Below are 26,612 nucleotides of genomic sequence, written 5' to 3' on the forward strand. Positions count from 1 at the left end.
AATAAATAATGCAAAATGATCAGAAAAGCATTATACTATTATTTTATTCGCAACTGCAAAAATTTAATCCAGAAGTAATGCACAAAAAAATAGTAATCACAGTTATAATACTTATGTTTAGAAAGTATAATGCATTAAAACATATTTCAGATGCAAGCATTCTGCAAATATAATGCATTTATTTATCAAACGATATCATGTACATTATGAATATGTTTATAATGCATCATACATAAACGCATTTCTTTAAGGCAAATGATGATAAATGCTCAAAATCCTCTGTTCTTGCATGCAAACTTAATTATTTCCAGTTAACTCCCATAATGCACTGCATCTGTGCCCTCCAGACTTTAGGTGTCCCAGTCGTAGGTGCTCCAGAGATTGTCATGGGCCAATGAGGAGCTTTCATTCCCTGGCACACGCTTCAAATCACTCCACCTCCCTTCAAATAACCTGCCACCGACACGCTGGCGAATTATTCTGCTTTCTGGTGACAGGTCGCCCAGGCGGGACGTCCCAGTGCTGCAAACTCAAGGTTAACTTTGCTCAAGATTATAGGAAGGGTCATCTGGAAAGCTGGAATTTAAGGGGATTGTAAGCAGGTGCAGTCGATCGACACACTTGTGGAGCTGAAAGGTAAATCTCATGACCTATACGTCTCATTTCATTTAATGCATGCATGTACGTTCACTTTGTTTCTACTTTAGGTTTTCCAGAGTTCCTTCCTAGTAAAACATACTCAAGGAATATGCATCGTCTCATAGGTTTATGGATTGATTCTGCAGTGTGATGTTTGGATTTATCATGTTGTATTTTGTTCATGTAAAGTGAGCCCGTGCTATATTTATCTGTGACGGGGGGCTGGAGTGTGTTTGCGCTGGACTAATGCACACAACAGCTGCCCGCTCCTGCTTCTGTTAATTACTCTGATTTGAGTGTCAGGACCATCTGCAGGCGTATCCCGTTTCTGGATTCAATAACAACAGGGCTAAAGCCTTTCACAAACTTTCCTTCGGGTCGTACTTTAAATCATATATATTCAATGCACTCTTTATTTCAGACCTGTAGGTTCATATCATACAAGATAACATACAAACAGACATTATTTAAAAGCACGCAAACATTCATTCCTCCCCGCTTCACATAATGTAATATTATTTAAGATCATTATGATACTGTATTTTTATCGTAATCCATCAAGATGTGCATTTCACTTTACAATAATGATAATTTGATGGTAAATGCACAGTAATTTCAATGCAAAAGACTTTATTCATTATTAAAAAAAATATGCATTAATTATGCCTTGTAATGCACCTTGTAAAGCATTGTATGATCTTGTAATAATTTTAACCTAAGTGATAATGCATTAAAGCACATGACAAACACATGTAACAAGCAGTCTACAAATATAATGCATTTTAACTCATTTTTGATAATATAAAAGGCATTAAAACGCACATTACGAATACCTTTAAAGTGCATTAAACATAGTGTTACCTAAAATCTGAATTTTCCTCAACTTTATTTCCTTCAAGGCGAATGATAATGAATGTTCAAAATCATCTGTGCTAACATGCAAACCTACGAATAACAGACATTATTAAAATAATATAAAAAAACATGCAAACCTACGAATAACAGACCTTATTAAAATAATATAAAAAACATGCAAACCTACGAATAACAGGCATTATTAAAATAATATAAAAAAACATGCAAACCTACGAATAACAGACATTATTAAAATAATATAAAAAACATGCAAACCTACGAATAACAGACATTATTAAAATAATATAAAAAAACATGCAAACCTACGAATAACAGACCTTATTAAAATAATATAAAAAACATGCAAACCTACGAATAACAGGCATTATTAAAATAATATAAAAAACATGCAAACCTACGAATAACAGGCATTATTAAAATAATATAAAAAAACATGCAAACCTACGAATAACAGACATTATTAAAATAATATAAAAAAACATGCAAACCTACGAATAACAGGCATTATTAAAATAATATAAAAAAACATGCAAACCTACGAATAACAGACATTATTAAAATAATATAAAAAACATGCAAACCTACGAATAACAGACATTATTAAAATAATATAAAAAAACATGCAAACCTACGAATAACAGGCATTATTAAAATAATATAAAAAAACATGCAAACCTACGAATAACAGACATTATTAAAATAATATAAAAAAACATGCAAACCTACGAATAACAGACATTATTAAAATAATTAAAAAAAACATGCAAACCTACGAATAACAGACATTATTAAAATAATATAAAAAAACATGCAAACCTACGAATAACAGGCATTATTAAAATAATATAAAAAAACATGCAAACCTACGAATAACAGACATTATTAAAATAATATAAAAAACATGCAAACCTACGAATAACAGGCATTATTAAAATAATATAAAAAAACATGCAAACCTACGAATAACAGACATTATTAAAATAATATAAAAAACATGCAAACCTACGAATAACAGGCATTATTAAAATAATATAAAAAAAATGCAAACCTACGAATAACAGACATTATTAAAAAAATATAAAAAAATTGCAAACCTACGAATAACAGGCATTATTAAAATAATATAAAAAACATGCAAACCTACGAATAACAGGCATTATTAAAATAATATAAAAAAAATGCAAACCTACAAATAACAGACATTATTAAAAAAATATAAAAAAAATTGCAAACCTACGAATAACAGACATTATTAAAATTATATAAAAAACATGCAAACCTACGAATAACAGACATTATTAAAATAATATAAAAAAAACATGCAAACCTACGAATAACAGACATTATTAAAATAATATAAAAAACATGCAAACCTACGAATAACAGACATTATTAAAATAATATAAAAAACATGCAAACCTACGAATAACAGGCATTATTAAAATAATATAAAAAAACATGCAAACCTACGAATAACAGACATTATTAAAATAATATAAAAAACATGCAAACCTACGAATAACAGGCATTATTAAAATAATATAAAAAAAATGCAAACCTACGAATAACAGACATTATTAAAAAAATATAAAAAAAATTGCAAACCTACGAATAACAGGCATTATTAAAATAATATAAAAAACATGCAAACCTACGAATAACAGGCATTATTAAAATAATATAAAAAAAATGCAAACCTACAAATAACAGACATTATTAAAAAAATATAAAAAAATTGCAAACCTACGAATAACAGACATTATTAAAAAAATATAAAAAAAATTGCAAACCTACGAATAACAGACATTATTAAAATAATATAAAAAACATGCAAACCTACGAATAACAGACATTATTAAAATAATATAAAAAAACATGCAAACCTACGAATAACAGACATTATTAAAATAATATAAAAAACATGCAAACCTACGAATAACAGACATTATTAAAATAATATAAAAAAAATGCAAACCTACGAATAACAGACATTATTAAAAAAATATAAAAAAATTGCAAACCTACGAATAACAGGCATTATTAAAATAATATAAAAAACATGCAAACCTACGAATAACAGGCATTATTAAAATAATATAAAAAAAATGCAAACCTACAAATAACAGACATTATTAAAAAAATATAAAAAAAATTGCAAACCTACGAATAACAGACATTATTAAAATTATATAAAAAACATGCAAACCTACGAATAACAGGCATTATTAAAATAATATAAAAAAACATGCAAACCTACGAATAACAGACATTATTAAAATAATATAAAAAACATGCAAACCTACGAATAACAGACATTATTAAAATAATATAAAAAAACATGCAAACCTACGAATAACAGACATTATTAAAATAATATAAAAAAACATGCAAACCTACGAATAACAGACATTATTAAAATAATATAAAAAACATGCAAACCTACGAATAACAGACATTATTAAAATAATATAAAAAACATGCAAACCTACGAATAACAGGCATTATTAAAATAATATAAAAAAACATGCAAACCTACGAATAACAGACATTATTAAAATAATATAAAAAAACATGCAAACCTACGAATAACAGGCATTATTAAAATAATATAAAAAACATGCAAACCTACGAATAACAGACATTATTAAAATAATATAAAAAACATGCAAACCTACGAATAACAGGCATTATTAAAATAATATAAAAAAAATGCAAACCTACGAATAACAGACATTATTAAAAAAATATAAAAAAAATTGCAAACCTACGAATAACAGGCATTATTAAAATAATATAAAAAACATGCAAACCTACGAATAACAGACATTATTAAAATAATATAAAAAAACATGCAAACCTACGAATAACAGACATTATTAAAATAATATAAAAAAACATGCAAACCTACGAATAACAGACATTATTAAAATAATATAAAAAAACATGCAAACCTACGAATAACAGGCATTATTAAAATAATATAAAAAACATGCAAACCTACGAATAACAGACATTATTAAAATAATATAAAAAAACATCCAAACCTACGAATAACAGACATTATTAAAAAAAACATGCAAACTTTCATAGCAGGAAGAAATCTTGCATCACTTAATGTAATATAATTTAAGGCCATTTAACTCATAATTGACCCACGAAATTATACATTATTCCTTTTAGACAGCATGCAAAAGTGAGTACATTAGATACAAACTTTTGTCTTGCACTTGTCCACTTTGGGAGCTTAAGCTAAATTATTAACACGTCATTATCATTATAATGCCAGCTGGAGCTTTTCATTTGAGTTGTAATATCTGTACATCACAAGTGCGCCGTATAGAGTGAAAGCTGCACATCTTTGTCATCAAAATAAAGTCAATATTTTGAATGCATTAATAATACCTTTTAATGCACTTTATAATGCATTGTATGACCTCATGAATAATTGTTATAATGCATTATAATACTCATAATGTTTAGAAAATATAATGCATTTAAACACTTGACAAACAACAGATTTCAGAAGTAAGAAGCAAAAATAATGCATTTTTAAAATAGCTCATTTCTAATGATGTGACCCAATATTTTATTTAATTTACCTCATTTAATACTGGAAGGAAAATGTTGGTTTTAGCAATCATAACCACTCTTTTTAGTATTAAATGTAATGTCATGCTGCACACCATAGCTTGAGCTGTTGTCCTATAAGGAGACAGAATAACTAAATAATCAGCATACATCATATGGTCAATAAAACTAGCACCTACTATGCATGCATTCATGTTGTATTGTGAAACACTTGTGCTGCTGTTGAGGTGGGATACGATCATACGGGTGGGGTTAGGACGGGTTACAGATGTTTACAGATGTCATTACATGCAGGTGTTTTTTAAGGACAGGTACAGTGTAAATCATTAAGTGTATTGCATCAAATGATTCATTATATAACAGATAAAGACAGTTAATATAATGTGGGACTGTGTTTTGATATTAGACTCTAAATATTAAAAATAATAGTTTGTGACACAACCTCTAAAACACCCAAACCAGATGCTTGAAATGCTGCTACATTTTTATGAAAATGGATTTTGCTCTCTAGACTTTTCCAGCTTTGGATTGTTTAAGTTGAATATGTTAAACATATGAGTTTCAAAACATCCAAACCAAATGCTTCAAATTCAGCTGCATTTTTATAGTTTTAATAACTGGCTTGTATTCTTCTGAGGAGATTATGAGGATTGTTGGAATGTTTAAGTTGAATATATTATGCATGAAGGGTTCACAAGGTAACAACACCTGGAAATATCAGGGAAGTGTTATAATTGCCTGGAGAAGACATGGAAATGATTACAAACTTTTAGTGAATAAGAATTTTTCTAGCTGTGCTAAGCTCTAAAGATCAGGCATAACATTATGACAGGTGAATAACACTGATGATCTCTTCATCACGGCACCTGTTAGTGGGTGGGATATATTAGGCGGCAAGTGAACATTTTGTCCTCAAAGTTGATGTGTTAGAAGCAGGAGAAATGGGCAAGCGGAAGGATTTGAGCGAGTTTGACAAGGGCCAGATTGTGACGGCTAGACGACTGGGTCAGAGCATCTCCAAAACTGCAGCCCTTGTGGGCTGTTCCCGGTCTGCAGTGGTCAGTATCTATCAAAAGTGCTCCAAGGAAGGACCAGTGGAGAACCGGCCACAGGGTCATGGGCGGCCAAGGCTCATTGATGCACGTGGGGAGCGAAGGCTGGCCCGTGGGGTCCGATCAAACAGACGAGATACTGGAGCTCAAACTGCTCCAGAAGTTAATGCTGGTTCTGATAGAAAGGTGTTGAATACACAGAGCATCTCCGTTTGTTGCGTATGGGGCGGCATAGCCGCTGACCAATCAGGGTGCCCATGCTGACCCCTGACCCCGCCGAAAGCACCAACAGTGGCACGTGAGCATCAGAACTGGACCAGCAATAGAAAAAGGTGGCCTGATCTGAGGAATCACGTGTTCTTTTACATCACGTGGATGGCAGGGTGTGTGTGTGTGTGGCTTACCTGGGGAACACATGGCCCCAGGATGCACTATGGGAAGAAGGCGAGCCGGCGGAGGCAGTGTGATGCTTTGGCCAATGTTCTGCTGGGAAACCTTGGGTCCTCCATCCATGTGGATGTTACTTTGACACGCTCCACCTACCTAAGCATTGCTGAGACCATGTTCAGCCTTTGATGGAAACGGTATTCTGGTGGCTGTGGCTCTTCCAGCAGGATAATGCTCCTGACACAAAGCACAAATGCTTCAGGAATGGTTTGAGGAGCACAACAACCAGTTTGAGGCATTGACTCGGCCTCCAAATTCCCCAGATCTCAATCCAATTGAGCATCTGTGGGATGTGCTGAACAAACAAGTCCGATCCATGGGGGCCCCACCTCGCAACTTACAGGACTTAAAGGATCTGCTGCTAACATCTTGGTGCCAGATACCACAGCACACCTTCAGGGGTCTAGTGGAGTGCGTATATGTGTGTGTATATATATCATCTCTGATTGCAGTATAAATTCAATATCAATATATGTCGTCATAGATATATAATCTTATTGCTCCATGTTAACTGATTTAATTTATTCAGATATGTAAGACGCTACCCTTTTAGATAGTTATAAATTACACTTACAGTGGGTTAGCAGAGGGCATTAAATTATGCGCTTCACCTGGAAGCACTTTTGCTAAAAAAATGTCCTTAATGTTCTTAATCTTTGTGACTTTGTTTGCAGCATCATGCAGGAGAAAAGCATGGATCAGCCCACGTCCTTATCACAGCTTTTACGGGAGAGTTACCTGGCCGAAGCCAGAGCCCACCACAGACACGGCGAGCCCAGCCACATCGACACCCCTCGACGCCTGGTTTACGGGCCGCTCAAAGAGAAAGCCGATGATTCTGGCGGGAAAGTGGACGCTCAGTTTACGGACCTTTCTGCCTTCCTGAGCCAAGAAGAGCTGGACAAGAGTGTCGATCTGGCCTGCAAAGCCATCAGCAATGATCCACGGGAACGTGAGGAGAGATGCCCACAAATGAGCCATTACAATGATTCTTCTTCCAGCAAACCCACTACGGAAACCGAGGTTGTGTCCGAGAGACAATCCATCCAGCCTTCGATCCAAGAAAACACCATTAGGAACGTCAGAGCTTCCAGGGAACCTGCGGCAGATTTCAAAAGACCCCAGAGAAACGCGCCTTACGGCCTGGAGACCCAATCCAAGAAGGAGTTCCTCAACAAGGCAGCTGACTTCATAGAAGAGCTTTCGTCTCTGTTTAAGTCCAACAGTTCTAAGCGAATTCGGCCTCGCACTTGCAAGCCGCACCGGAGCCGATACCAGAACAAAGCCCAACTTGATGGCACTTCGTACGCCGTTAATGCAGAAGACCGAGAGCGGCCGATTCTACTGAACCAACAAATGGAGGAGCAAATGGAGAACGAGCAAGTGTTGGAGGAGCCGTATGATGCAAACGAGCCCCAGGAACTGGAGCCATCGTGTGAAAGACAGTGTGACGCACCGGCTCTGATACAACCAGAGGAACCCGTGTGTGAACCTCCTCACTTTATACAGAAACTCAAAAGCAGGGAGGTTCCTGAGGGAAGCAAAGTCCAGTTGGATTGTATCGTCAGAGGACTGCCTGCTCCTGAAGTTCGGTGAGTCTCACTTTTATTGATGTACATACATTAGTGGTGTTTTAGTGGTGAAGGATTAGTTCACCCAAAAATAAAAATTCTGTCATTAAATCCTCCTGTGGTTGGACAGCCGTCAGACCTCCGTTCATCTTCACACACAGATGAAGATATTAGTGTTGAAATCCGATGGCTCAGAAAGGCCTTCATTGACACCAATGTCATTTCCTCTCTCAAGACCCATAAAGGCACTAAAGACGTCGTTACAAAGCCTATCTCACTACAGCGGCTCTACAATCATTTTATGAAGCGGGGAGAATAGTTTTTGTGTGCAAGAAAACTAAATGACGACTTATATAGTGATGGACAACTTCAAAACAAAGATTTGAACTGTTATGAATCAGTGTATCGATTCATGATTGCTAAACGAACGCTGTGCTAAGTGAGCTGATCGATAGGAATTAAGTTTGTGAAATCATTTTTATTTGTATTTATTTATTTTCTCTATTGGGTTCAGTGCTTTCTTCCGGAAACTACGGACCATATGAGATTCTAAGTCACAGTTCATCACTTAGCAGAGCGCTCCGTGGCTCGTCTCGTCAAGACTTTTCCAAGATGGCGCCTGTCTAAACCAAGCCTGCAGTCTCCCTCTCATTTACTGAAGCTTTCGCGCCTCGATCGCCCCCCGGTGACCGGTCCCAGTATAGCCGCCCCTCTGTGTTTTCTAATGGACGCGAGGCAAACTAAATAATAAAATTACACTTCAAAAATGTTTCCCCCAAAGTTAGTTTATGTCACTGAAGGCAGTTATCATCACGATGATTTCATTTCAGGTGTTCGTTTTAAAAATACGTTTACTTTGAGTTAGTTATTTGATGCTATAAAAACGGGGGGTGTGACGTCATGATTGACAGCTGAGACTGACGGCTTCTCTGAGTGAAGTTGTCACTGAGGCACTAACAGACTTTTTTCGGAATTTTTGGGAGCAGATTAGAGCTTTAGCTTTAATTTCTACATTTCCATAACTGTTTATTTCACACCAACATAATTAATTGTTCTGCATCTGCGAGAGTGTGGGCGGGCTTTTGATATCGCAGCTGTACATCCTGCTCTACTTCCTGCGCTCTACTGCGCAACTCCGGTCCCGAAATCGCTACTGCGCAGACTCGGTCCCAAGATGTCCGCGCCGTGCAAGGCTGCCTGAAAGCTTCAAATATGGCAAGCGGAAACGGATGATGTCGAGTCGTCCATATTTTTTTACGGTCTATGGTCTAAACGCGTAATGTACTGTCTTTATAAAGTATCTTCTTATTAAACTGTTTGTATTTGGACACGTAAAAAGTTCACAATGCTTCGATTTGCATGTAGGGACCCTCATTATTAGGGGTGTAACGATTCATCTACTATATCGATTAATATTCCTATGATCCAACTACATCAATCTGTGCTCGGCAAGTTGGCCTTCCGGATGACATATATCGATCTAATATCGTTTTAAAAGGTAATCAATCGATTGTATCGATAATAGGAAATAACGGATTTGATTTAAGCACGTCAGACTTTATATGGATGTTTTTTCTTAGCACTTTCAATGATAAAGGCGTTAAACGTTACTCAGTCTGCCTATATGTGACGTCAGCCGCACGCGCCAGCAGCAGCGCAAAGAAAACAAAGCATATCGCGGACTGGATTTGTCATGACAGCGGATGATAGAACAGAAGCCAACGAGCGAGAAATGATCAAGCCACCATAGCGGTCCAGTGTGTGCGAACACTTTGGCTTTAGAAAAGACGGAGATGTTCTTAAAGTCGCTCGATGTTTGTAGTAGTAGCAGGTTTAGCCACTGCTTATTCAACCTGAAGAGATAGTTGCACTTTATTTTTGTTATTAATATTATATTCTTTTTATTTTTATGTTGAAAAACAACAGCAAAAGTAGCAGGTAAACCAACTGTTAATTAACCTTGAAGAGATGTTAGTTGCACTTTATTTTTGATATTAATATTGTAATTGTTTTATTTTGAAAACGAGCAGAAGTGGCAGTAATAGTATGTTAGTTGCACTTACTGTAGTTTTATTGAAAATGAGAGCAGAAAAGGTTAACTTCCTGTCATTCAACCTAAACTGTTAGTTGCACTTTATTCAAATAAAATGTGAACACTTTTGCCATTAATTGTTTACTTGTTTTATATCCATAATTAATTGATACCTGATACCCTTAAAAGAAACAACAGGAATCTAGGAAACCTCACCTGCACGTATTTATTTCAGTCACACTGATTACAATATTTGCCTAAAAAGTTACTGAATTGATTTTAAGTCACTGAATAGCTTCGGATCGAATCGTTCTAAATGAACCAATGTCGTCCTTGAATCGTATCGACAACCTCAAATCGTGATACGAATCGAATCGTTACACCCCTACTCATTATGCTACCGTGTGAATGTGAGGCTATTTTGAGTCTTGTTAGTGGTATTATCTAGCGATTTAATTTCACTTACCGTTTGTCCCATAGACAAGCATTATACGTTTTTTTTAGAAAATACGTTATTTTCTTTACCGGAGTTGTCCTTTAAGATGTTTGAAGGACAAAAAATACAGCAATAAGCCCCAAAAGCTGTGGTTTACAGTGAATTTATAACAGCTAAGGGGAGCAAAGTGTTTGGCTGGAATTCACACTCAGCAGCTTCTGTGAACATAAAGCCCATCTACTTTGATTTGATTGGTTATCTCTTATATTTTGACATTAACCAGCGAAGACAGACCGCAGCTCTTAAACATACTTTATCAGTAGTAAAAAAGGACCTGTTAAACATGAACTTATTTTGCAATGCATTTAAAATACCCTTTTGGCATAAGTCAAGAATCCTAAAGTTCTATATTATAATCTTAACTGAACCATTTTTCTTAGTAACATGATATTATTTATATTTAAAGTTAATATATTCTATCTATATAGATCTATAATGTCGCAGCGTCTTAGCAGTGGGTTTACTATAAAATGCATGAGGAAAATCTAGTTTATTAGCACAAAGAGGTCTTGTGAAAGCTGAGCGTATAACATGCAGTCTGAGCTCAGCCTTTCTAATTTTGCCACATTGGAAATATGATGCTATGAGAATGCAGGCGAAATTAATGTCCTACATCTTCAGTAGAGCACAGTTAGCCAATGAGAAAAAGAGTAAACAAAATATTACATGGGTTCATCAGTGCAGATATGATATTTGGGCAGTAGTGGGTTCAGTTTATCCCATTTAATGTAATAAACCACACACCTTACAAAATAATGGGCTATCAGATGGTAGTATTATTTAGCATTATACTTTTATAGTATTTATTAATAATTTTGTTCATTTTAATTGTATAAATTTTCTTTTCTTTTTTCCTATTTTTTTTATCATTAATATAATCAATTTGCTTTAATTATTTTATTTTAGTTTGGGTAATTAAAGTACTTTTTCATTATTTGCCAAGAAAAATTAATATATTTTTTGTATCTAATATGCATCTAATATCTAATAATATAGTAATGTTGACTATTTTTTATATTTTTAGTTAATTTTATTAAATTAGAACACTCTTCCCATGGTACTTTGCTATAAACAAGGACTGTAAGTATAAGTTTAATGATTTCTTTTTGTAATGAAACGTGTCTATGTCTACAAGAAGCTAATTCCAGAGGAGGAGAAATCGAAACGTTTCGACTTGAGGGTGGATGAGCCTTAAAGGCTGATTATCTTTCTGTCTCTCTTAACTTGTAAAGTCTGTAAAGAGCTGTGTGACTCAGATTGTGATAATGAGCTGCTCCAGACATGATATTCAGCTCGTGCTTCTCCAGAAACTAAATGTCTCTCATAAAACATACGCATGGTTTAGTGTTACAGTGTCATGAAAGGAAGGCTTAGTGTTGTGATGCTGTAATAGACTTAAAGGGATAGTTCACCCTAAAATGAGAATTAGACCATGATTTATTCACCCTCAAGTCGTCCTAGGTGTACATGACTTTCTTCTTACAGACAAATACAATATTAGTTATATCAATGTAACTGTATACTAATGTCCTGACTCTTCCAAGCTTTATAATGGCAGTGAATGGCTGTTTCTGTTTTGATATCCATAAAAGTGCATCTACCCAACATAAAAGTGCGTCTATCTATCATAAAAGTGCATCCATCCATCATAAAAGTGCATCCATCCATCATAAAAGTGCATCCATCTATCATAAAAGTGCATCCATCCATCATAAAAGTGCATCTACCCAACATAAAAGTGCGTCTATCTATCATAAAAGTGCATCCATCCATCATAAAAGTGCATCCATCCATCATAAAAGTGCATCCATCCATCATAAAAGTGCATCCATCCATCATAAAAGTGCATCTATCCATCATAAAAGTGCATCTGTCCATCATAAAAGTGCATCCGTCCATCATAAAAGTGCATCTACCCATCAAAAAAGAGCATCTACCCATCATAAAAGTGCATCTATCCATCCATCATAAAAGTGCATCCATCCATCATAAAAGTGCATCCATCCATCATAAAAGTGCATCTATCCATCATAAAAGTGCATCTGTCCATCATAAAACTGCATCCGTCCATCATAAAAGTGCATCTACCCATCAAAAAAGAGCATCTACCCATCATAAAAGTGCATCTATCCATCCATCATAAAAGTGCATCCATCCATCATAAAAGTGCATTTATCCATCATAAAAGTGCATCTATCCATCATAAAAGTGCATCCGTCCATCATAAAAGTGCATCTGTCCATCATAAAAGTGCATCCGTCCATCATAAAAGTGCATCTACCCATCAAAAAAGAGCATCTACCCATCATAAAAGTGCATCTATCCATCCATCATAAAAGTGCATCCATCCATCATAAAAGTGCATCCATCCATCATAAAAGTGCATTTATCCATCATAAAAGTGCATCTATCCATCATAAAAGTGCATCCGTCCATCATAAAAGTGCATCTGTCCATCATAAAAGTGCATCTACCCATCAAAAAAGAGCATCTACCCATCAAAAAAGAGCATCTACCCATCATAAAAGTGCATCCATCCATCATAAAAGTGCATCCATCCATCATAAAAGTGCATCTACCCATCAAAAAAGAGCATCTACCCATCAAAAAAGAGCATCTACCCATCATAAAAGTGCATCCATCCATCATAAAAGTGCATCCATCCATCATAAAAGTGCATCTGTCCATCATAAAAGTGCATCTGTCCATCATAAAAGTGCATCCGTCCATCATAAAAGTGCATCCATCCATCATAAAAGTGCATCTACCCATCAAAAAAGTGCATCTACCCATCAAAAAAGAGCATCTACCCATCATAAAAGTGCATCCATCCATCATAAAAGTGCATCCATCCATCATAAAAGTGCATCTACCCATCAAAAAAGAGCATCTACCCATCAAAAAAGAGCATCTACCCATCAAAAAAGAGCATCTACCCATCATAAAAGTGCATCCATCCATCATAAAAGTGCATCCATCCATCATAAAAGTGCATCTGTCCATCATAAAAGTGCATCCGTCCATCATAAAAGTGCATCTACCCATCAAAAAAGAGCATCTACCCATCAAAAAAGAGCATCTACCCATCATAAAAGTGCATCCATCCATCATAAAAGTGCATCCATCCATCATAAAAGTGCATCCATCCATCATAAAAGTGCATCCATCCATCATAAAAGTGCATCCATCCATCATAAAAGTGCATCCATCCATCATAAAAGTACATCCATCCATCATAAAAGTGCATCTATCCATCATAAAAGTGCATCCGTCCATCATAAAAGTGCATCTGTCCATCATAAAAGTGCATCTACCCATCATAAAAGTGCATCTGTCCATCATAAAAGTGCGTCCATCTATGGATGGATGCACTTTTATGATGGATAGAGGCACTTTTATAATGAATGGATGTGATGGATGGATGGATGGATGGATGGATGGATGGATGCACTTTTATGATGGATAGAGGCACTTTTATAATGAATGGATGTGATGGATGGATGGATGGATGGATGGATGGATGGATGGATGGATGCACTTTTATGATGGATAGAGGCACTTTTATAATGGATGGATGGATGGATGGATGCACTTTTATGATGGATAGAGGCACTTTTATAATGGATGGATGGATGGATGGATGGATGGATGCACTTTTATGCACTTCAAAACAGAAACTGCCATTATAAAGCTTGAAGTGACAGGATTTTTTTTATATATAACTGATTGTACTCGTCTGAAAGAAGAATGCCAACCCCCTAGGATGACTTGAAGGAGAGTAAATCATGGGCAAATTTAAATGTTTGGGTGAACTAACCCTTTTGCATTTAATAACCATAAATTGATCATGCATTTAATATTTTTTGCATTTAATAACATATACATTTAATATGCATTTAATATTCAATAACGTCATATAAATTGACCATGCATTTGACTTTCGTGGCTGTAATGTTATCAGTGTGTCATTGATGAAACCTTAGTGTAACATTACTCAACGCAAGCTTCCCAGCCTGACGGGTCAAGGAAACCCGTGCTTTTCTGAGTGTGTCTGTGACAGGTGACGTGTTTCCACAGCTGCCTTACACACGTTCAGCTGACACACACTCTGACCGACTGTGATGTCAGAAACATTAGATCATCCCTAAACTCATGTGATAATCAGCGATCCGAAGAAACTTGACTTTTCAACACGATGCAGAAAGTTATTTTAGTTATATTTGAGAATGTTCATGCTGACCGTCTGTGCAAAGTCACTCCATTTTCCTTAAAGGGATAGTTCACCCAAAAATAAAAATTCTGTCATCATTTACTCACCCTCATGTTGTTCCAAACCTGTATGAGTTTCTTAGTTCTGCTAAACACAAAAGAAGATATTTGGAAGAAAGTTTGTAACCAAGCAGATAGAGCAACCATTGACTACCATAGTGCACTGTATATAATTATTTAGAAAAAAAGTTCCCTGGTTGCCTTAAAATTGAGTTCATTGAAATTAAAATTGAGTTAATACAATTAACATTTTTTGAGATTCGACAACCTTTATTAAGATATTATTAAAAGATTTTGTAAGCATATTGGGTAATTGTGTGTTTTATTTGTTATGGGGCAGTGAAACATGCCAAATAGTGCTTTTTTTATGGGTTTATCAATTTTTTTATGTGGTTCAGATACAATGATATTTTGAGTTTCTATTTATTAAACAAATTTCCTGAATTGTATTAACTCAATTTTTAATATCAATAAACTCAACATTTTAAGGCAACCAGGTTACTTACTTTTTTATGTTAAACCAACAAAAACCAACATTTTTTTACAGTGTAGGGGGAAAATGGTAGTGAATGGTTGCTCTATCTGCTTGGTTACAAACTTTCTTCCAAATATCTTCTTTTGTGTTCAGCAGAACTAAGAAACTCATACAGGTTTGGAACAACATGAGGGTGAGTAAATGATGACAGAATTTTTATTTTTGGGTGAACTATCCCTTTAACCAGAGCTGGACAGTAACTAAGCACTTAAGTTCACTTTTTGAGTATCTGTGCTTTACTGAAGTATTATTTTTTCTGGAAACTTATGACTTTTACTTCACTACATCTGAAAGACAAATATCGTACTTTTTACTCCACTACATTTCTATCAAGGTTGCAAGTCGTTTCTGTAGCAGCTCTGAAAGTCGGAGGATGATTTATTCCTTATTTAAAAGGTTTTTTGTTGTTGCAGAAAGTTCATCAGTAATCACTCTTATAGAGTCATATACATTTTCCCAACTTTTTTTGAACACTGATCAGTTCATAGCAAAATGGAAGAAGACTGTTCTTAGGCACAAGTGTGTGCACCCAAAGAAAGTATGTTTCAGTTTAAAAAAAATCAAGATTAGTTTAGTCGGCATACACTTGGTGCATGTCTTATAGAATATTACAAATATAAACGTCTGGGAGAAAGAGTGGTAAAGTTGGGAAAATATCAGATGTGTATCAGTGTATTGGATCCGTGCATTCGGCCTTAACACTTTAAGGCCGAATGCACGGATCCAATACACTGCAGCTTTATAAAGAGCTTTGTAACTTTTCTACAAGTATTTAAATGAGTTTTAGTCGTATGCTAGTACGTCAGATGGAGCATCACTGACTGGCTTAAACCATGATGACAGTGTGCATTTATACAACAATAATAAAACAATGCATTGGCATAAAAAAGGAAATTTACTTTGATACTTAAGTACTTTTGAAAACAAATACTTCTGTACTTTTACTTGAGTAAAAATCTGTTTTTACAACTTTTACTTGTAACGGAGTAATATTTGACCAGTAGTACTTTTACTCAAGTAATAGAGTTGTGTACTTTGTCCACCTCTGTCTTTAACCTTTCTTTTGTTCCCAAATGGTTCCTAACTAAATGTAACACATTTTAGATGTTGTAGCATGCCTATAAAACGTCAAGCGTTTCTCTGTGGAGATAAATGTCTGACAGATCTATTAGTGTTTGTTGTGTTGGAGATTGAATGAGAGGCCGTTCTATCTTTAGCTCTGTGTGTTCATGTGTGTCGGTCAGGGATGCTGCATTATCAGGGGTTCCTGCGCTGTCGCTGTGGGGCGAGTCCAGAGGGAAAATAGAGCCAACAGGTGCAGATCTAGAGCTGGATGTGTCCACAGGCGTTCAAAGTAGAGTCTTACTCACTAGAAATGATCCTCATTGGCTCTGGGATTCAGCCCAATACATTTCAGACATGTCTCGCCCTTGGAATGAACCACAACTCGACGCTTCAGAAGCGTTTTATAGCTCAGGGAGGACATTTTAAGAGATCGGAAGGGGAGGAAGTAATATAATCTTTGTATGGTCACTCTAGGTAAGGCTGTGGTCAAATCATATTTTTTGCATCAAATAATATTCTTTTAACCCATTGATATATTATTTTGCTGATGTGTTTGGACTGATTTTGTGATGAGATTGAGTTGGTTTTGAATATCTTTTTTTAACACATGCCATCATATGCCAAAAATAACTTTAGTAAATGGCTTCAGATTCACCTCAGTAGCTTGATGACTAATATTTGTTAGACGATTCACTGATTTCTGCTATTTAATGACTAAAGAAAGACAATAAATACAATGAAAATCTCCAATTGAAATGTGTCTGGTGTCATTAATCCTTTTTAGTCATTAAAAAACATTGTCAAGTAAAGTTCAAAGTAAATAGCTTGCTTAGCTAGTTTTTGAAAACAAACTTCCCTAAAAAGAAAATGTACACTGTAAACCCTAACGCTTAAGAGAATGAATTGGTTTGAGCTGAGCTGAGTTGAGAATTAACTTTTATGAGTATTTACAACTTTCTGTTCTAAAGAGTTCTCAAGACTGACACATTTTAGGTCATCTGAATTGTTTCATTGTTCTGAGTTTTATGAACTTGTTGCTTTTAATTTAGACTAACTTAAATGTAACCGAAACTGAGCTGGGGTTTCTGTTTCCCAGCATGCTTTGCCATGACACTCAAAAGGGACAGTAAGGGCCCTATTTTAACGATCTGAAACGCAAGTGTCAAAGCGCGAAGCGCAAGTAACTTTGTGGGCGGGTCTCGGCGCTGTTGCTATTTTCCCGGCAGGATAAATGGCTCTTGCGTCCGGCGCAAATCTAAAATGGGTTGGTCTGAAGTAGGTTCATTATTCATAGGTGTGGTTTGGGCGTAACGTGAATAAACCAATCAGAGCGGCATCCAACATTCAATTTAAAAGCAGCTCCGCAAGTTCCCTTATGGGTCGCTATTATTATGGCGTATTTACCAGGCGCACGCCAGGAGCGGTTCACAGCCGAGGAGACTGATGTTCCTGTAAGAGCAGTGAAAGACAGAGAAGTTGTGTTGTATGGGGATGGAGAAACCCACCCAAAATAGCGTCGGTTAAACAGTTTTTTCAGTTTTCAGTCGATTTTTATTTTATTTTTATTATTTTTTTATTATTATTATTTTTTCCTGGTTCTTGACGGACAAACCAATTTGTCAGATGTCCTTATATACAGATATGTCTTGCCACTATTGGGCAAACAGGTCTGATCCTTAATTACTACAATTAGCCTGAATAATTTATAAGCTAAAATTATGCCTATTTTTTCACATCTTCGTGGCACACCACAATGATTTCCGTCATCTCATGTGTTAATATTTTTTTAGTGTAACAATTTATGATTTGCAAAAATAACTGTTGCATCTGTGTAGATTACATGAGCAAAGTGTATGCGCGTTGTGCACGCTATACATTATGGTCAAGCATGCGCCCTTAAAATAGCATAATGAACAACGCGCCGCTGACTTTAGACTGGGTTTTTTCTGGTCAGTGGCGCAAATGTTTAATGGAACCGCAAAATAGCTCCAGGGATTGTTTGCGCCGGAACATGCCTCCTTTTTTGTGCGGGTGCAAAATAGGAATGACACATGCGTCGGTGTACAAAGTCAATTGCGCTGGGTGCAAGATAGGACCCTAAATGTTAAAATTACTCGATTCTTAATGTTTTTTGTGCAAGATTAATGTTAGGGGTTTCCATCATGTGGCGAGTGTAGCAAAGGCTTAGTTTGAGAACTGATATACAGTGTGTTAAATGTATTATATTGTTGCACTCATTCAGCAAGTGCTGTGCTATGTTAAATGCTATCAAATCATTGTGTAACCAATTAGCACGGTGGCATTTATTGAATTAGCTAGTTAAAGCTAGTCAAGTTAAATAAATAAAATAGCTTACTCAAATATCAGAACAATTCAAATGTACGATCACAAAATAAAAATCTACATATTCTGTTTACTTAAACTTTAAATTTCTTAATTTAACTTTTTTTTTTTCAACTTATTTGGGTTTACGGTGTACTATTTAATTTGATGTTAATGGAAGTATTTGTGACAAATATATTTATGTTTTTGCCTATTCAATGTCCAAAATCTATTAATCATATTCAACATTAGGCTTTTTAACTGCAAATTTAATTTGTGTGGATATTGTGATGGTGACAGACTGAAAAAATTATCTGATATTTGACTATTTTATTATTTTATGCATCAGACAAAAACTCTACTTGGACGATTAACAAATGTGCTAGTTCCCCTTTGTGTCATTTTGTACAATCTGTGGTAACACTTTATTTTACTGTGTCCTTTTTAAACGTTGCATGTAGTCACTGTAGTAAAAACTATAAATGATGCATAATTACATACAACTAACCCTGAACCAACCCCTATTCCTTACCCTATAGTATAATTATTATCACTAAGAACTTAAATGTATTATTACACTGTAACACAGACACTTTAAAATGAAGTCAACCAAATCTGTCAACAATCTTTCCCATTTTTGGTTTACATGGTTTATGTTTTGGCTTTTGAACACCATTCGGAAAAAAATGCTGTATGCATTTAATGACTTCATATAAATTGATCATGCATTTATCGTTTTTGCATTTAATAATGTGATCTAAATTGATCGTGCATTTAACGTTTTTGCATTTAATAATGTAATATAAATCGATTTTTTATTTTAACTTTTTTGCATTTGCCAATGACAATCTCATATCAATTGTATGATATTGTTGAGTAAAGATTAGATTAGATTAGATTAGATTAGATTAGATTAGATTAGATTAGATTAGATTAGATTAGATCTTTATTGTCATTGTAAATGTTTATACAACGAAATTATGTTCGGAACAATCTAATTAGCAGCATAAAAACAATTAATACAAAAATATACATTCGGTAAAGGCGGTTTACTGTAAGTTGTTTTGCAAGGCTTTTGTGTAAATAATCTCTGTGGCCTGCAGGAGCGTGTGTAAACTGCATGCATGTAGTGTTACTTGCACACTTAAAACATTGAAGTAATTATATGCAGTTATATATGGATTTAAGAACATTTTAATGAGCTGACCTGAATCAGTATTTGTTTCAGTCTGTTAAAGGTCAAAAAAGAAAAACTGAGGACAAATGACACCAGATGCGTTCGTACATGATTTGTATGCATTAGATTTTCGTGAATGTATTTATTTTAGTTATTGTCTGCGCTTGACGTGTAACATTCTGATGGTGTTTTCCAGGTGGTTCTGTGAGGGTAAAGAGTTGGAAAACAGTCCTGATATTCAGATCCTCACCAACGGCGAGCGACACTCTCTGGTCATAGCCGAGGCGTTTGAAGAAGACACGGGCAGATACTCGTGCTTTGCCTCCAACTTTTATGGCACAGACTCCACCTCGGCAGAAATCTACATTGAGGGTAAGTAATTGAATTATTGACCGTTTACTATGAATGACTAAACGATTAGAGCCGCAGACCAAAATTTAAGTTTGCATCCTTTCATTTTCTAATAGGAGCGTCTTCATCAGATTCTGAAGGAGACCAACATTTTCAAGCACAGTGAGTTTCACGATTTTCCAACATTGAATCATGTTATAAGAATTACATGCATGCTGTATATATTAGGGGTGTAAAAGTACACAGACGTCACGGTTTATCACTCGCGTCCCGCCTCTTTGCCCATTGTCGGTTATCCAGGAGTGACACTCTGCCCAGATGGCGACGGCCGGCTCCGCCCACTTTGGGTTTCATAAATGCTATTCAGAAACCTTCAGGTGACATCACGGTTGGTGCTTGGATCGCCTCTTATCTTTTTCCAGTTGTGGCGGTTAGCAAACTGCGTTGCATTACTTTGCATTTGTTTTGTGGATCGCCAGTGGCAGTTTTTCTGTAAAACGGGCCATTAAGGGGCCACATGTTACATTCAGGGGCCACGCACAGGGTACATTAAAAAGAAAAGAAAAAAAGGAAGGAAGAATGGTGTTTTATGGCATTAAAAAGAGGTTTTATTGTAGCATAAAATGTTTTTTTTCTTTCCTTTTTCCTTTTTTTTATGAGGGGAAAAATAGGCAGAGATTGGTGTTTTATGACATTTTGTTTTATTTTAGCCTAAACTGTTTTCGTTTTTTAGCTACAATATACGTTTCTCAGTACTAAGTATGCAAACTTCTAAAACGGCAAACGTAAGAAGGACTAGCCAAGGAAAGGCTGCTCTCGCCTGGATTAACAAACGCTTAGCACCTGCTGATACCGAAAATACCAGATTACATTGTCAAAAAGCCGCTCTCTTTATAAACAAACCACAGATTTGAGCTTTAAACAACTGCATTCTCACGTGAAAAGGACTTAAAACTACATTTTGTGTCACATTAACAGTATTATTTTTAAATTACGCACGGTTTCTCGTCCTATTGATGCTAGTCAAGACCTCTTCTTCTTTTCCCAAGTTGCATCGACACATTACTGCTGCGAGTGCCACCAATTGTTTGGGATCTGTGCATCTGTGATCATTAGCCCCGTTTCCACCACAGGAAATTTACCCAGGAACTTTGTGTGGTACTCGGTGTGTTTCGACCGCAGGAACCAGGGTCTAAATGAAGTTCCGGGTAAATATTTCCTCCTCCAAACGGCCCTACTCGCGAGGTAGTACTTTTTCAAAGTTCAGGAACTTTCGAGGGCGGGACTTGGGCGCTGAACATGCTGATTGGTTGAGCTCAGGCAGCATTTTAGTTCAACCGGCATTTTTAAAAGTCTTTTGCGAGGTTCGGTCTACGTTCAGTAAATATCAGTCTTGCTCTCTGTCTGATGGCGCGCGTTCGTCTCAGCCATCACATGTGCAATGTCCGTAATAGCTGATAATAATATACAATGTCATTTTAAATCTAGCTTTACAAGGTTTCTGAATGAAATCTGCATATAGTGCTCTTTTCTGTCGTTGTTAATTACCTCTTAGTAAACCTATACATAACCAGCAAAAGCAGCACAGCTTGAATCTCTTCCATACTCGTTATTAATTTTTTTACAGTCTATTTTTCACCATGTAAACGACCTGACCGATTACTATAAGTGTGTGTCCTTACATGACGTGACGGCGCGCGCCGCGCTCATGTTGACAGGAAAGCTAATTTTTCTGAGGGGTAAACTTTTTATTTCGTAAGTTATGAAGATAATGTTGGAGTAATGACACAGCGTATATTGCCCCAGGCAGTTTTTACTTTAACTGCGCCTGACAGAAGAATTTTTTTTTCTGAGATGATGATTACACTTTACAACAAATAAATAGCTAATTATATAATACTGTATTAGTCCTGGTGGCCGTTAAGAGTTGCTATGGCTACAGTAAACACACTCCAGCTGCTGGAGAAAACAGCGGCGACATTTTTGATGCGGCAGACAAACTGCATGTGACAAAATGATTGCGATTGAGAGTCATCACATGTAAACACCAGATCGGTTTAGATAACGTCTCATGTAAACAGTCCACTAAATCTTTCAAACGGAACACGCAAAAATGATCACTGTTCGTCACTGACTTGGAGGAGCAGTCTTGCAGTCCTACATCTCCGGACTAATCTGCCTAATCTTCACAGAACTTTAGACCGCGATGGAAACGCAGACAGCTGCAGGTCTGGGGGGGAGAAAAGTCCCTGTAAAAAAGTTCCTGGTACAAATTGTTCCGGGTAATTTTGGTGGAAATGGGGCTATTGTGAAGAATTCTCCGGTTGCTTTTCTTGTCAACGATTGACAGAACTGGGGCCAATTAGATTTCTGCAGTGGCCAGCGCCTCTAGAACCGCCCCTGTGGATCGCTATTGACTGTATGCACCAAACCGTGACTATTTGGGATGACTGCATGTACTGTTACACCCCTGATATATAAGGACTCATTGCACTACCTTTACAGACCCCAAGGGACTTGGTTGAAAGCACATGTACATACTCTTTTTCAGACTTCATAAAAGATCTCCTCAGCTCGAGCCTGTTGAGGGCTTGTTAGAAACCAACACGTCAGCTGAAGACGCCACGCCAACTATAGCAAGCATCTGTGCTGAGCCACCAACAGCTTCAGACGCAGAAGCTGTAATACTGACCACTGACCTCCCCTCTGAGCGAGAAGATACAGAACTTCTGAGTACCACAGTCATCAGCTCTGAAATACCTGTACTAGAACCAACATTACCTGTGCTGGAATTAACCACACCTGTGTTAGAACCAACCGTACCTGTACTAGAATCAACCAAACCTGAATTAGATCCAACCATACATGTACTGGAATCCACCACACCTGTGCTAGAACCACCAATGCCAATATCTGAGGTGGAACCCCCTCCACCCCTCACCATAGCGCCACCATCACTTCCATCAAGCCAAAGTATCTCTGAAATACTGTTAACATCTCAACAGAGCATTCCTGAGGTTACCAACACACCAACTCTACAGTTTTGATCCCAGACCCACTAATGCATGTGTTTCTCTCACTTTACACCTTCCCTTTTTCAGAATCTGAATGGCAGCAGTAGTTATCTTCAAGGCTTCGATGTAAGGCCCATAATGGCAGCTCCTGTTTTTACAAAGGTATTGTAAACACAATGCACGTTGTATTTCTATTTTTCAGAATGATGCTTGAGTGCAAAGTTTTACTTGTGGGCAAAGAAATGTTGCCAACTGTAACCCTAATTGATGGAAGCTAAATCATATCAACAAATCCTTACCTCACGGGGAAGCCCTAAAAGTATTATTTATTTATTTTTGTCTAGAAAGCTTATATATATATATACATAGACATAGACATAGAAAAGCGCTGTATAAATGTAACAAATTATTATAATGAATTTGATCAATAAATAATAATTTAAGCACATTCTTTAAACATAAATTCAAAATAACTCACAATTTCATGCATAACCCTTTCAATTCAGCTCAAAATATCTTACATTAGGTGTCTTTGCCGACCTCTTTTGTTGAAAAAATTATAATAAAACACGATATTTCATGACTGGCCTTATAGCTCTACATGGAGCAAATGAGCTGTTCCGCTGGGTCCTAATGTCAGTTTCTCTTTGGTGTGCATTCAGATATTAGACATTATAAAACCACTTTTTATAAAACCAAAAAAAAGTTTTTGCATTTTAAGTTAGAATTTTGAGAAATTTTGTGTTTTTCTATGTGTACTGAGGCATTCCATTAATTCCTAAGGGGGTAAAAATGGCTAGGGTAGGGTAGGATTTTTCAATTTCATATTCCTCGAATCTTTGTGGTTAAAGGTAGGGTAGGTAAGAATTGGTTAAAAAACTTTTTTTCCAAATTTGTTTTAACGTTCTTTATATATCAATACATAATTAAAATGTAAGTACTCTTAAAAAAAAAAAGTATAAAAATTGAGTGCCTGTAGACCTCTCACGACTGTTTTAAAGACAGCTCATTATTTCCATTCACTCCACCTTCTCCCTTCTGGGCTCTTTCCAAAGCCACGCCCCAAAACACATGAACGCGCCTCACCGACCAATCAGCTGGAAGACGCATTATTGACCTGAGAGGAGCGGTGTGCATGTAGTGACATCATGTCAGAATCACATGTAATAAAACATCTAACTTTATCAGTATGAATATAAACAAATAAGATGTCTTTTAGTACTCACTATCAAGCTAGAATACCGGTACTGGTAAAGTTTAAAATATATTTTTGTTTGATTTGGTAACAAGCTAGTTATATTTATAAGGCAAAGCTAAAAAACGGGTAGCATCATGTTTTTCCCAATAACATCAGTTATACTGTGATGAAGATGAATTTCGTGTAAGATTCATAACATATACTGTGTTTTGCATGTAAGAGTTTCCATGATGAAAGCATTGTTGATTAGTAGTAGCTAAAGCTAACTTAGCTCTAAAAAAAGTTCTGGATTCGGTGTACTAGCTTTTACACATGCATTTTGTTATCTAAAGTTAAATTTAGCACAATTCAACACAACAGCGATCAACTTGAGCTAAGCATATTGAGTATTTATCATCTCTACTAATGGCTAAGTGTATAATATTGTAACTTTATGCTAAGTAATGTTATGTTAGCTATATTAGGCAGCTACGTGTGCTAGTGATACATGCTTCATGAAAACATTAACCGAAAAAATGTATAATTAAAATGAAAGATGACCTGTCCAGCAGAAATACAGCAGCAATGAGTCGTTTTTCAGCCCCTTTAGGTCCCTCAGTTCTCAACATCATTGGAAAGCCACGCAGATATTTACTCGAGTTTGATTTCTTTGTTTATCCAAAGACTTCTTGTGCATTGCCTTTACATGTAGGCCTACTGTCGTCCTTTTTTTGCATTGTTTGCCTTCGCTGACTGCAAAACCCTGCACTGTGAAGTTTGAATGCTTTTGCTCTTCCTAGAGGTGCGTGCGTGCATGTGGGCAGATCCTGTAGCGAAAGCGGTGGTCGCCATGGTAGCGAGAGAGAGTGACAGTCGCCCAAGCCAATCATTTGTTTCGTCCCGAACGAAAATAATGAGCAGTGTTCATTGCAGATTAAAAAGTCTTGTTACTTGATTTTTATACTCACTTTTTCAGAGTACTTACATTTTAATTATGTATTGACATATAAAGAAAGTTTAAACAAATTTGGACAAAAGTGTTTTAGATCATTCCTACCTACTCTACCTTTAAAGTGCGACAACAGTCTTAAGGTCTTAGACCACTCTGATGAACACAGAATAATAAAAAATGTTTTGAATGAGTTTTGGGTCAAAATGACCTGATGAAGGAAGACACATCACAACCATATGATGATAATTTCAAGATTCACCAGGCTCAAGTTGTAAAAGCGGGAGAATGAAGAATAAATTTCACACATGAAGTTGAGACCTTAAATTCAGTGAAAGTCTTTGGGATGTGCTGGAGGAGACTTTACAGAGTGTTGGACTCTTGCATTGTCAACACAAGTTCATTGATGCATCAATTTTTGGTCAAGATCTCTGTAAATTAGGATTAGAAGAACTGTTGTCAAACAAACAACATGCCAGAAACATAATGATCACTGCAATAATGATTCAGTCAGACTCGTAACCCTCTGGTGCTCTTCGGCCAAAACCTTTTTTATGTTTTGTTTATTTAGATTTTTTACTTTATCGGAATGGTATGAAACTTGGTAAAGGTTTTGGCACTTGCAATGTGAATAAAAAAAATAAAAAAATCATGGACATGATTTGAAAAGGTTTAATGGTCCTGAAAAGAATTGTCACACTTGTACTCGTGCTCAAAAATGTGTGTTTTGGAAAGAAAGACGAATGGAAACTTTTGATACTGCGCCAAAACAAAATCTTACAGAAAGCTAATTTTTTGAGATATCAAGCTCACATTTGGGACATGTTTAGATTTATGGCTTTGATTTTCTCTCAGTTTTAGAGTAAAACGGGTTTTGCAAAAATTTAAAATAGTATTTTTGTGAATTTTTTTACTTATTTTACGTTCACTTTTTAAAAAAATGTTTACTTCAGCAACAATCTGCCATTTGTCATCTTTAAAAAGAGATCAAACTGATCGGTGCATTAAAGCATTCAAGATTTCCGACAGTTTAAGTTGGACATTTCATTCTC

The 26,612-nt window shown here is 35.9% G+C and overlaps 1 protein-coding gene across 2 annotated transcripts in view; it reads left to right on the forward strand.

The window, feature by feature from the left end:
- The first annotated feature begins 379 nt into the window (after positions 1–379).
- Positions 380–26,612, forward strand: part of mypn (myopalladin) — a 52,179-nt gene continuing 25,946 nt past the window's right edge. The window contains exons 1-6 of one of the 2 annotated variants that reach the window (XM_067421620.1): positions 380–636; positions 7,277–8,194; positions 20,266–20,441; positions 20,537–20,582; positions 22,972–23,437; positions 23,522–23,596. In XM_067421620.1, the coding sequence (XP_067277721.1) occupies positions 7,281–8,194; positions 20,266–20,441; positions 20,537–20,582; positions 22,972–23,437; positions 23,522–23,596 (1,677 nt within the window). In that variant the 5' untranslated portion in view covers positions 380–636; positions 7,277–7,280. The remainder of the gene's footprint in view (positions 637–7,276; positions 8,195–20,265; positions 20,442–20,536; positions 20,583–22,971; positions 23,438–23,521; positions 23,597–26,612) is intronic. The other variant, XM_067421622.1, reaches the window with a different exon arrangement.

This window comes from Pseudorasbora parva, chromosome 17 (genome assembly GCF_024679245.1).
Source record: "Pseudorasbora parva isolate DD20220531a chromosome 17, ASM2467924v1, whole genome shotgun sequence".
Lineage (NCBI taxonomy): Eukaryota > Metazoa > Chordata > Actinopteri > Cypriniformes > Gobionidae > Pseudorasbora > Pseudorasbora parva.